This window comes from Gambusia affinis, linkage group LG12 (assembly GCF_019740435.1).
Source record: "Gambusia affinis linkage group LG12, SWU_Gaff_1.0, whole genome shotgun sequence".
NCBI lineage: Eukaryota > Metazoa > Chordata > Actinopteri > Cyprinodontiformes > Poeciliidae > Gambusia > Gambusia affinis.
Window position 1 is genome coordinate 20,271,348 of NC_057879.1, and position 12,419 is coordinate 20,283,766.

At 39.5% G+C, this 12,419-nt stretch overlaps 1 protein-coding gene across 19 annotated transcripts in view; it reads right to left on the minus strand.

Moving 5' to 3' along the window:
* The window catches only part of LOC122841847 (receptor-type tyrosine-protein phosphatase F-like), a 239,707-nt gene that overhangs the window by 62,855 nt on the left and 164,433 nt on the right, over window positions 1-12,419 (minus strand). For 14 of the 19 annotated variants that reach the window (XM_044135465.1, XM_044135464.1, XM_044135463.1 and 11 more), the window contains 5 exons: window positions 9,502-9,528; window positions 4,867-4,984; window positions 3,420-3,992; window positions 2,169-2,269; window positions 1,814-2,061 (listed from right to left, as the gene is read on the minus strand). In XM_044135465.1, coding sequence (XP_043991400.1) covers window positions 1,814-2,061; window positions 2,169-2,269; window positions 3,420-3,992; window positions 4,867-4,984; window positions 9,502-9,528 — 1,067 coding nt within the window. The remainder of the gene's footprint in view (window positions 1-1,813; window positions 2,062-2,168; window positions 2,270-3,419; window positions 3,993-4,866; window positions 4,985-9,501; window positions 9,529-12,419) is intronic. The other 5 variants (XM_044135480.1, XM_044135478.1, XM_044135476.1 and 2 more) reach the window with 1 other exon arrangement.

Here is a 12,419-nt window from a genome sequence, read left to right on the forward strand (position 1 = left end):
CATTGCCAACCCACTCCGTACATCAGTCTGAGCTGGACCTGGCACGGACTTGACAGCGCCGTAATCTTTACACCAATCAACTCGCGGCGCTCCTCTGACATGTCCGTATTTGTGAGTGTGTGTACATAAAGGTAAAGGCTTTACCCGGCTCTTAGCAGCTCTTAACAATTTACGTCAAAAGAAAACAGCTCAGCCTGATGTTAAGTCTAAATTATCATCAGTTTTCTGAGAGTAAAAGCTGCTGTTTAAGAGTTGGAGCAGTGCTTCGCTATCGATCAGAGCTGATATTTTTCCTGCAGCTCATCTTGAGAAGCTTCTTACTTTTCAGAGTAACCAACACAGATGAATCTTTTTATTTTAATTTAAAGTAAAATCTTTTTACAATTAAAGTACAAAGTATTGATCCTTTATAAACACATCTTTTCCATTTCCTTTAATATGACCTTGTCTATCCAATGGGTTTTACTCTGAAGCTGACTTCAAAATCAGCTTTTAATTAATTTACAAGAGATTGTCAAAATGCAGCCAACGCTCTCAAAGAAAGACTGACCCAAATCCTGTTCTTACTGCTTAGAAATGAACTGGATGCATTTCTTTTAATAAGGAAAATGAGCAAAACCCTTTTTAAGATTTGGATCTGCAATGATCTGCACAACCCTTCCTAATGGAAAATAAGTTGAGTGGAAGAAAAATTGTGGTAGAATATTTTATATCATATCTTCTGTATGACATGATAGTGTATGATATCATGATTCCTGATATCTATCATGATTCTGTATGATAATGCATACAGAAGATGCACCATCATCATCTGGATTCTGGCTGAAGTCGGTGCTTTGAGAATCGGATTATTTTCACATATGTGACTATCTGAAGAGCCTGATTCCTTTTCACACCATACCAGGGTTCATTCCCCTTTCCCACAGGAAAATTGACTTATTTTAAACTTACTTTTCAAGGTAAGTTTTCAAACTTTTTCAGGGCCACACTTTGACAATGATTAACTAAATTAGACAGTTGCAATTTACTATTACATATAATTCATCACTGTTAATAATATCTTGTGATACTATTTGACATCGTACAGCAGGCACAAGGCAAACTAAAATATGACAAATTGTTTTACATCCCATGAAATACTTTTTGGTAATTCTAACCAGCCAAAAACAAGAGAAGTTTAGTCAGACTGAAAAAGAGCTGTCTGTATTTCTTTTAGGTGTATAAAAATACTTGGTATCAACTGTAACGTTTTCCAAATTTAGGCTTTTAATCAAACATTAAATTGCACTTTTTTACAAAACTGTGCACTTTGAATATCACACACATTCAAAGACTTTATACAGAAATCAAGCACTTTCAAAACCTTGAAAATGCCTCAGAAATTTAAGCATTTTCAAGGATTTTATGCATTTGTGCGAATGTGTAATGTATCAATATAAAGTTTACCTTTTTGAACTGAACTACTGAAATGAATCAACTATATGATGCTATTTTAATTTATTAAGATGCACCTGTAATTGATGTCTTTACAGCCAAAATGCTACTATTTTTCATGAATCAGATCATTTATTCTCCAGTTCATTCTGGGGCGTCCGGCGGCATTTCCAGGCCAGAATGGATGTAAAGTCCCAAAAATTCCCTCTGGTGCGATCTGGGTGAGCCTCAGGGTCTGCCCCCAGTGGGATGAAAAACCTCTGAATGGAGACATCATGCTCACACCAGCCAACTACAGCAGTTTGCATTTTTTTTATTATTATGCTATTGAAAGTTTGTGGCATTTGGAGGTGTGAATGATGCTACATAAATAACTGACCTGACGCGGGTGGTCGTCTGGACTTTTGGCAGGTTGATGGTCATTTTGCCATCCTGAGGCGTTTGTGAGACAGGTTTGGCTTTAATCAGGTCAGGGGCCGTGCGGATGGACACCTGCTGCTGGAGACCGCCGGCAATGATGCCCCTGCTTGTGAGCACAAACGAGTAATCGGTGTCTGGCTGCAGATGTGTGATCAGCTTCCTCTTTTGGTTTCCCTCAACCTCCACACTCTGTTGGTTGTACAGGATCTGCAAGAACAAAAAAGGAGAAAATTTGAGTTCCGACTCACATGTAAGGAAATGATAAGAAGCCAAGTTTTCCCGTGATATTTCGGATAATTTTGACTGACAAGTACCTTGAATGGAGCCTGGGATTTGTAGTTTTCTGGCAGGTCCCAGGTGAGTAGAACAGAGGTTTTTGTGACTGCCTTGACACCAAAGTTAAGGGTTGGGAAATCTGCAAAGACATTTGTTCAAAATTATTATCTTAAGTAAAAATATATATATTAACAAATATTTGTTGGCTTGGGCGTACTATAGTAAAAATACCAGAAGACCAAATATGAACCGAATTTGGGATGTAAAGAAATTAGAAAGTGTAGTTGAGGAGGAAGGTGTAGGGTTTTGATTTAAAGGAGGACTATTATACAAATTTTACTATTTGCACATTATTATACTTCCTGTGTCTGGAAGTATAGTCCAAGCATACCCAACCACTTATTGGCAATAAATTAATGATTTTGGTGACTGGAAAAAGAGCAGTTTGACTATTATGTCACAAACGAGGGGCACTGCATCGTCACCTAGCAACCTGAGAAGTTCCAGCACGTTTGAATATGTTTTGCATAGACCATAGGCATATATTCTATAGATCTATATTACTAATCTCTTCAAAGAGACATAATAGGTCACTATTTTTTGAATGGGAGGGTTTGTCGCTTGTTCTGGTTTTTGTTTGAGTTTTTTAATAAATGTAAAGGCTTGATACTTAATTCTATTTTATTATATTATGAACAAGTGATGTAAAGTGATGTAAAATGATGTAAAAAAAAACAAAAACAAACATATTTTAAGTGAGGTGTTGCAAAAATTAAATTACATATATTCTTATCTTTCAACTTCAAAAAGTTGAAGTGGTATGCATTCTTTTCCAACAGACTGAGATCTCAGAGATCAGTGGAATATATGTGACAATAGAGAAGACAACCTGTGTCTTAAAATAAGCACCAATCCACTAATTAATCAGAAATCTTAGGTTTGTAAGATTATAAAACACACAAGAAGGTATGTGCTGGGTACGCCTTAGATTTATGTGTAATAGGATGGAGGATGAGGATGCGTGGTAATGTGAGTGTAGCGTGTAATGAGATTAGCACTCTGTAAATCAATAAACAGAGCTGCGGTACACTGAGAGGAAGATGAGACAGACGTGGCACAGATGGAGACAAAACTGGTTCTCTGTAGAAGTTAAGGCGCCAGCAAATGTTATGAAAGACATGGACTTGTTGATGGACGAATGGCGAAGTATGATCACATGAGGGCTTAAAGCCCTGATGTCAAGTTTTCAAAGCAAACATTGGTGAGGTGTGCATGAATAAACACCCTACCATTCGACATGGTCCTGCTCTGGATGCTGGGGCTCAGAGGGCCGGCCCCCTTGCTGGTGAAAGCCTGAACACGGATGTCATAGGTGGTGTCTGGGTTCAGTCCCTCGATGGTCAAGTGTGTTTCCGTGGTGTTGCTGTTGTTGTCTTGCTGGTTGTTTATGTCTTTGTACACCACCCTGTAGTAAGTTATCTTGCCGTTCCGTTCCTTCAGGTTCGGAGGCTCCCAGGTGAGCTGCGTGCTCGACTGGGTGAGACCCGTCACCTTTAGGTTGAGCGGGAAGCCTGTGGGCAGGTCTTCAGGCGTGCTAATCTCCTTCACGTAGGCCTCACCGGCGCCAGCGCGGTTCCGGGCGCTGAGCCGGAAGATGTAGGTTGCTCCTTTGTGCAGCTCTGTGACGGTGTGGTGGTCTTTAGTTTTGCTCAGCTCCAGTGAGGTGAAGGTCTCTTCGTCGGTGCGCTTGTACTGCAGCTGGTAGCCCATCAGCTCACCCACCATTTCCTTAGGCGGCTGCCACTGGATGAGTGCCGTGTTTCCCATGGTGGTGCTGATCATCATAGTGGGTTTGCCTGGCACTGAAAAGATAAAAAAAAATTTATTCCACACTCCAAAATGTTTAAAATCACTGCTAAATTTAGGCTCAGTGACCCCAAAATGAGATTTGCCTCATCACCTTCCTTGTCATCCTCTTAGAAACAAACATGGGTTGCTTACAACTCTGGTGAGCAGCTATCTTCTTGTAGTCAGATTTTTTCTTGTATAATCTCTAAATTGGCATTTAAAATTTCTTAAAAATAAATTCACTAAATGGAAACAAACAAATTTCTAAAAACAAACAAACATGTTTTTTGATAAAACATTTTTGCTCTAGGATGAGTTTTTTTTTTGTTTTTTCTTTCGGTTATATCAACATTGCTATATTTAATTAATCAGATTAAAGGCTGTATCTTTCAAAATTTTAAATTAGACTGCACTTAAAAGATTTTAATATTTACTATGGCTAAAGGTGAATAAACCATGTACATATGAATCTACAAAAACAGTACCAACAACACAACAATACTAAGGTTACAAGGCAGTATTATTCTGGAAACTTGCATGTTGTCCTTCATACAAGTACAATAACATAACCAATGAATAGTAACTCAAATTACCACAGAGTTTAAATATTTTTTCCCGGCTTTCTAACAAACTGGACCGGATAAAAATTACACAGAATAATGCGTAATGATGCTTTTTCTTTAAATATAGAACTATTTTGACTTAGTGAGGTTCATCCACTCCTTTCTTGAATGTATATTCATAAAAAAATATTACTGTGGGGTTTCTTTAAATAATCTAACTAAGAGGTCCCAGGCAAACACAAAAAGCCCCAAAGATCTCACTGTAACATCTGATCTGTGCATGTTCTCCGTTTTGCATGAAAGCATCGATAAAACTGCTGCCAACCTGCTCCAGTCGTGGTGACGACCTTAGCTTTGCTCCGAGCTCCGTCGCCCTTGGTGGTGTAAGCAGCCACAGTGACGGAGTAGGTGGTTTCAGCCAGCAGTCCACCAATAACAGCTTCCTGTAATATGGTGAAATAACAAGAAATCAATTAACTTGAGTAAAATAAAACCTTCTCATTGATGAAAATCATATTAAAATTCCCGTCAATGAGCTCACATCCCCTCAAAGAACACACAGCACCAAAGGAAACCAGAATGAGATTAAACCCCCTCCTCCATTTACTTCTATTCCTTGATGAAATTTCCTAAAACAGAAATTAAACATTAAAAAATGCAGACAAACAGGAGCAGAAATTTTTCTTGGGTAAGAAAAACTCCTACGCCCAACTGTAAGGCACACGCTGCACCCATTAACCAACAAACCAAATGAACCAGAACATCACCAGTGTGTCAGTGTTCATGCCTGCTGCATGGATAAGCATGGGATTATACCCAGAGGAGCTTAGGATCATCACTGCATTGCAGTTTCTTAAAACCCAACAAAAATCTTCACTTCTGACAGTCGGAAAACTATGAAATTCACCCCTTTTAGATAAACAAATAGTAGACCTTTGACTTATGAAGCTAGAATTTTCGCTCCTCTGGCTGCATGTCCATGCAGTGTTATGCACAAAACACAGACACACTTAAAGTGATTGAACAAATCAGTAACTCAGCAGTCAGGAACAAACAGAGAGAAACAACTGTTATGTGTAACCTGCTGCAGTGCTGGCACTCACTACACCAGTCTGCATCAGTCGGAATAAAAACACACCCACACTCTGGAATTAAACACGGTGCGCTTGAACGAAGCCAATATGTAAACCAACAAACAAACAGACAAACACACACACCTGACTACACATACTCACCAGCAGAGACAGGCTTGTGCAAATGGCTTAGGTCACTTTTGAATTTTTTTTTTTTTTTGCTTCCAAAAGTGACAAAAGCTGTTTTTGTGGTAATCTTCCCGTTACACTCAACAGTAGTTACAAATTCCCTAAATATTTGCTGACTGAATGAATAAGAAGCAGCCAGTGAAAAACTTTGAAAGACCTTGAAAAACTGAATTTAAAAATTATAAGCAAACCTCTCTAGTCTAAGAAAAATATACATGTAGACAGAAAACTGTGCAGATGAGCTCAGACTCAGGAATAAATGAATGCCTGCGGCTTAAGTACACATGCTCGAGTTATGTGGTTCTGACTGGAGCCACTGAGAGGACAAGTACACAGATGCCTATAAGCCTTCCTGCTGGAACTCCACTTAAACTCCCGATACTTAAAATATCATATAGCTTCTCCCTATTACTGTTTCTGTAGCTAACGAAATTTTAATTTCCTTAACCCAGAAGAATATTTAACAGACTATGTAAGCTAGCTCTGTTCAGCTGTTCTTTTTACCATCTTCATCTTTCAGGAACATTCAGCACTCTCATGCTAACCTTTGAGAGAGATGGGAGAAAAATGCTAAATTACTGTATAATAAAACCATTTTAACTTTATGGAGGAAGTCTCATTACTCTATTCATACAAAATGGCTTTAACAATCTCTGTGATGGCAGCAGCAGAGATGGCCCCTCCTTCTGCACTGACAAGGTCGACCCAGGTCTGGTAACACTTTTGAAACTCAGCACAAAGTAGAGAAAGCAAAGCTTCAAAGTTTTCCTTCAGAACAAATGCTTAGAGCAGCACCAAAGGGCATTACAAAGATTATCAAGTTATAGAAATGGAGTCTTTTCTATGAAGCTCCCTGCCACAATCCTCACAAGAATGGAAAGTGTCGAGACAATTGGTGACACAGAGAAATAAAATGACTTCTTTTAGCAAAAAGGCAATATTTGATATTATTTATGTTACTGGTTTTACAATATTTATGTCATGATTCACTAAAATTTTAAAAAGTAGCTTTATAATCTAACTCCTTGCTAAGTGACGGTCAGACCGACGTGTTGATGTTTCTACTGCTGACATCTGTCTGTGGCGTGTCCCACTGCATTAGCTACCTGGCAAACAGAATGCTAAGCAAACAACAGAGACGTGTGAAACGGGAGACATCCTCTGACGGCATCCGGCTCGCTGTCTGACAGGTGTTAATCAACGCATTAAAAGCAGAGGGACACGAGCCAAGTCTGACTGTGGGCATGTGGCTGCAGGGGGAATCTGTGACCAGGTTTCTGCAGCTTAGCGTTATCGCGGAGAACCAAACAGCTGCACACACCCTGCTGCCTCAGTTATTAAAGGGACAGATTAAAGCGCTGGTGTTGGAGCCATTTTACCAGTTTGACAGGCTGAAACTGTCGCAGTTGCAGTTTTCTAATTAAAGACTGCAGTAATCGTCTTGGGTAGAGCCATGGATGTTCACAGGTCATTTTTTACCCCCCAAGCCAAGACTCAAAGTCTCTAATGATATAAATATTCTCTCATCAGTTGCACACCTTCTAGTCTGCCAATGGCATTGCATTGCTGTAGGTTATGAATTCAAATCAGGCACTCCTTTATCCTTGGGCTTAATTTCACTCATGAACATTTAACTTTTTCAAAGCCTTTCATTACAAACGTATGAATTATTCATTGACACTATTGCGAAAACAAATATGCATTTATAGTGAAAATAGGTTACACCTCCACATCAAATTTCTGAGCAAATAAAACTGAAAGCTATACTGTTATAAAGAAATATAATTGTATTTGTAATGATAAAAATAACACCTGTTATGATCAAAGTGCTCATATTTTTTCTGTATAATGTAGTAGTGTAAAGTTTTGAGGCTGTTCTTTTTCACATTCCAAGTCAGAAAATTATGTATACTTTCTTAAATTACAGAGCACCATTATTAAAGAAACTCTGAATTGTTTTGTGTGGTAGCAAGCAGAAAAAAAGATACTAACAGAGAAAATGCAAAAGATTAGGAAGCAATGTGAGTTTTGGCAAACTCTTAGCTACTAATGAGGCTAACAGCGCTAAGCTAAAAAGTTACTTTGTTGTATAGTGTCTTTTAAATCACAATAAGTGATTCAGAAGACCTTTAGATCACCTCACTGTGTGATTAAAGATGGAGCCTTGGTATTTCAAAAAAAGCTGTTAAAAGTTAATTTCCTCTGGTTCACCTGAAGCCTTTGGTTTAAAGTCTTTAAGCTAGTTGTATTTTAACAAACTTATTGATTTCTAACAGAAGTTCTGTTAAATCAGTACCTTGCAGTTTTTACTGGTAGGAAATAAAACAAACTTGAACAGAGAAGTTACAGATTATTAGTAAGCATAGTAAGAATACAGCAGCTGGCTAACTGTTAGCAGCTAATGACAATAGGCTACAGTTATTGTAGCCTTTTGTAGCTTCCTATCAGAACTAAACCAAAATGATCTTTTTATTTTACCAGTGCTTTACAACACAATTTGTGATGGAAAAGATCTTCACTTGATTTGTGTAAACAAAAAAACATACAATCCTTTGTTTGACCCAAAATATAGCTTAATCCCACAATTTTATGCAAACACAATATTGTGTATACGGTAATCTAATTTGTGAGCTGAATGCATTTTTATACCTCTCCAAAAGAGACAAAATAACATTTGGGACAGAGCGTCAGATGAGATACAAATCATTTGTAAGCACTGAAAGAATACAGGAAGCAACTAAACGCTTGTCGCCAACTGTGATAAAGTTAATACACTAAAGGGGTATTTAATTTTACAGTTCTTCTGATTCTGATTTATGAAATCTTTACTTTATTTATGAGTAGAAACCAAATATTACTAAAATCTCATTTTCCACCTTCTTGCGTTCCACATATTGTGTATTGTCTTATCATATCAGTATCCCCCTTTCCAAACCTCGCACCTTCCCACATTTCTCTTCAATGCCTGACTACGAGTAGTAAGTGGCTCTGCATTTACAGTTGTGCCGAACAACTTCTAGGAGATAATAAGCCATAACAAAGAGCTGCATGACAGCCACGGAGCAGAAAGCTGCCATCCAGGCAAATGAAAAGAACATGAAAGACTGGTGGAAACCTCAGAGATGTGCGGAGCTGATAAAACCTTGCAGCTCCTCCTTTCAGGTAGACATGTCATCTTGAACGGTGGGGGGAGACAGCAGGTTAGGCGAGCCTGATTAATGTCAGCGTCACACTGAGATGGTGACACCCAGCCTTTTGACTGCAGTGTACACTCAGTGGTTGCTAGCACTCCATGCACACTGCACCACAGGTCTCCACATTTGCAAGTGCACAGCTGTTACTAGTTTGTCTTATTATAAAATGTTGACCTGAACACATTTCTTAGTGTAATAACACACATGCTTTGCAGTTGCAGTTGTGCTGATAAAAAGTAAAAAAATGAGCGTGCAAACACACAAACCCACACACACACACGCAGAAAAAACACTTGGGCAGACGTTACTGGCTGCGGTTGTGATGGGGTTATGATCTTTCATGAGGATTCACACTGAGTGGATTACAGGCATGGCTTACACAGAAACAAACACACACATACACCGACTCGTGATCCAAAACACACAAGCACCCCAAACACTGCAGAGGGGAGAAGAACCTGCCCTGAAAGACAAACCCCAGCAGCACACATGAGGGCTACTCACATGCTCGGTGGACTCTTCAATATTCCACTGATGGGAGAGAAGACACAGGACAACAGGGCGGGGAAACAAATGAGTCAGAAACACAACAGGCAAGGGAAAAAAAGCACTCGTCTTTTTTTCACTGACAGATGAATGTAGGTGTCAATAGTCATGCTGCGGAAAAAAACACTGTGATGGAAGAAATGGAAGGAAGGAAATAAAGAAATGACAGAAAGCCGAGTGGCATGAAATAAATTGGAGAAAAGCGAAGAGGAATGGTTGTGAAATCATTGTTCGCAATGCACTGCCTTGTTTCCCCATTCACCTTTTGAATCCATGGAAATTTAAAGCAACCTCTGTTGGCTATGATAGCTGCCTCATTGTGAACATAAACTATGCAGAGTCTGTGAAGCGTTTCTCTTTCCCCTAACGGAGGCGGAGGGAAGAGCCTTTATTCATTACATTTCAATATATGTTTCCAAAATGTTCTCCCTGCTCGCTGTGCTCGACCGAGTAATTCCCGGGGGGGAAGTGAAAGCCCATTTCGGTGCCGCGGGGCTCCGTCAGCGTCGAGCATGAAATCCTATTACCAGTGCCGCTGTGTTAGCCCTGTGACATCAAACCCCGCTGATGCAGAACGCAACGGCTGGTGTTCACCAGCTCAGTCACTGCAGAGGAGTTCACTGATGGGTGGCCTGGCTGACAACGGGGGCCGGAGAGATGACACTGGTGACACTGATGAGGGACAAAGTAGAGAGGAGAAAACGGGTCGGGGTGGAGGTGAGGATGCGTGGGCGACTATTGTAACAGCACTGGGGGAGAAGTAGGAGAGCAGAGGCAAACGGAGGAAGGGACTGGTAAGGCCAACATAGCATCGACACATCAGGAATAAATAACTGTTAAAGGGCCAAACTACCCATTTGTATCACCTAAATTTACAGATACATAATTATAGTTTCATGTCTGATTTCATGTATTTGGGTTTAATTAATTGAATTAGAATACATGAGATAGGAAATTTATAGTTTTGTTCTCTCTTGCCCTTTGCAGCCTGAATGAACTCCAATGCCAGTGACATTTTGTTGGAAATACGGATTCTTTTGGATGGTTTTATTATTCACTAATTGCCCAGTCTTCATTGAGTGACAGCTTCCAGACAAAAGACTGTCTGGTATGGTGCAGCCTGGTAGGAAAGAGGTTGGATGTTTGAGTTTTGGATGATTTCGAGGTACATTTGTAGCTGTTTTATATTTCAATCCATCACAGCTTTATTGACTAAACTGCCTGGGGTAAAATGTAGAACCTATGCGACTACATTAGTATTAGCATATGTCGTAAAGATTAACTCCATCAATCCATCCATTTTCTAACACCCTTGTCCCTAGTGGGGTCGGGAGTAAAGATCGACTCACTAGGATCAAACAGAATAAAGTTTTCACAAAATATATGCAAATTAAATTGCATTACGTGATTTTTTAAAAACTATTTATTTTTTATGAAAATAGCAGTTTAAAGGTACCAAATTGAAGTAGGAAAGGAACAAATGACAAAACAAGGCTACAAAATGGAGATACAAATTGACAAAACGACAATTTGAGCCTTCAAATATATAAATAAAATACAAAAAATACATAAGAACAATATGAAATAATTTTGAAAAACAGGTTTCTCTTTTGATTTTTGCCTAACTTATATAATTGCCTTGGTTTACCCAAGAGGATCTGGGAGTAAAACACAGACATCCTGTCCCTAGCTCTTTCTAAGGGACTCCAAGGTTAACCCAGCCCAGGAAAAATATATAGTTCTGTGAGGCCTATCCCACAGGAACATGCCTGAAGGGTCTCCATAGGGAGCTGCAATAATTCCAGATTAACCTCTCTTTAAGGCAAATCCCAGCCACCCCTCAGAGGGACCTACCTATCTACTGTCCCTTGTAGTCAAAATCAAGAAACAGCAACTTTTGGGTATTTGTTTGAAAAACTCTGAGTCATTAACCATCAAGTTTTTGTAATTTAAAGCAAACAACTCATTAAGTTTACTCAGTAGAAATATAAGTTCCTGTTTTTCCTGACAGGAATATTAATGTTATTTAACAATAACACACCAGTGAGTCATAGACTGCGGAGACAATAATCATAATTCATATAAAAGACTAAATAGTCTCCACCTGGTTCTCAGCGGATGGTTTTTATTACCAAACTGTTAAGAGACATAAGAGCTAAGTCTGGTTGATGTCCCGGTTGAATCGAGCCCAAACACATGGCACATCAAAATTTGCATCCCTGTGCTCCCTTGACATAGCGGGGCACTAAAAGTAGCGTTTAAGAGCAGCTGCTGCTTAACTCCACATCTAACAATTTGCGACGTTCCTAATTGCTTAATTTGTTTGCCGTCAATTCAGCTCAGTATGTCAACAGAACAGCAAACACATTAAGGTTCACAAGTTCCTATTGCATCTTGGGCTTAATCCCCTTTCAGCTGCAACTGCTTTTGCTTTCTGCCTAAATCCACAGGAGAATTATAAATTATCCTCCATTTATATTTTGAATACCAACGCAAGCTGAAAACACATCACTGCTGATAAGAGTCGTTTGTGGAAACGGAGCGGTATAATTTGCAGGCGGGTGAATGCAAATGTGATGACATGGGCTGAGATGTGTGGCTATAAAAATGGGAACGAGGAGAGAACGAGTGATGTGGAAGAGAAGGAGCTGTCATGATTGATGGAGTGAAACGAGCTGAGGTGCTTCTTTTCTCCTGTCTCCCCTCCTCCATCCAAACCCAACCACCAATTTCCATTCAACTCCAGTCTGGGGCAGCGAAGGCCGTAGAGGCAGTGAAGCATAACCTCACTCACATAAACTACAAAAATGCATGAGTGGTCAAACCAAATGAACCTGGAAAGTGGTGCTGAATGGAGGCAAACTCGGGCAGAAAAG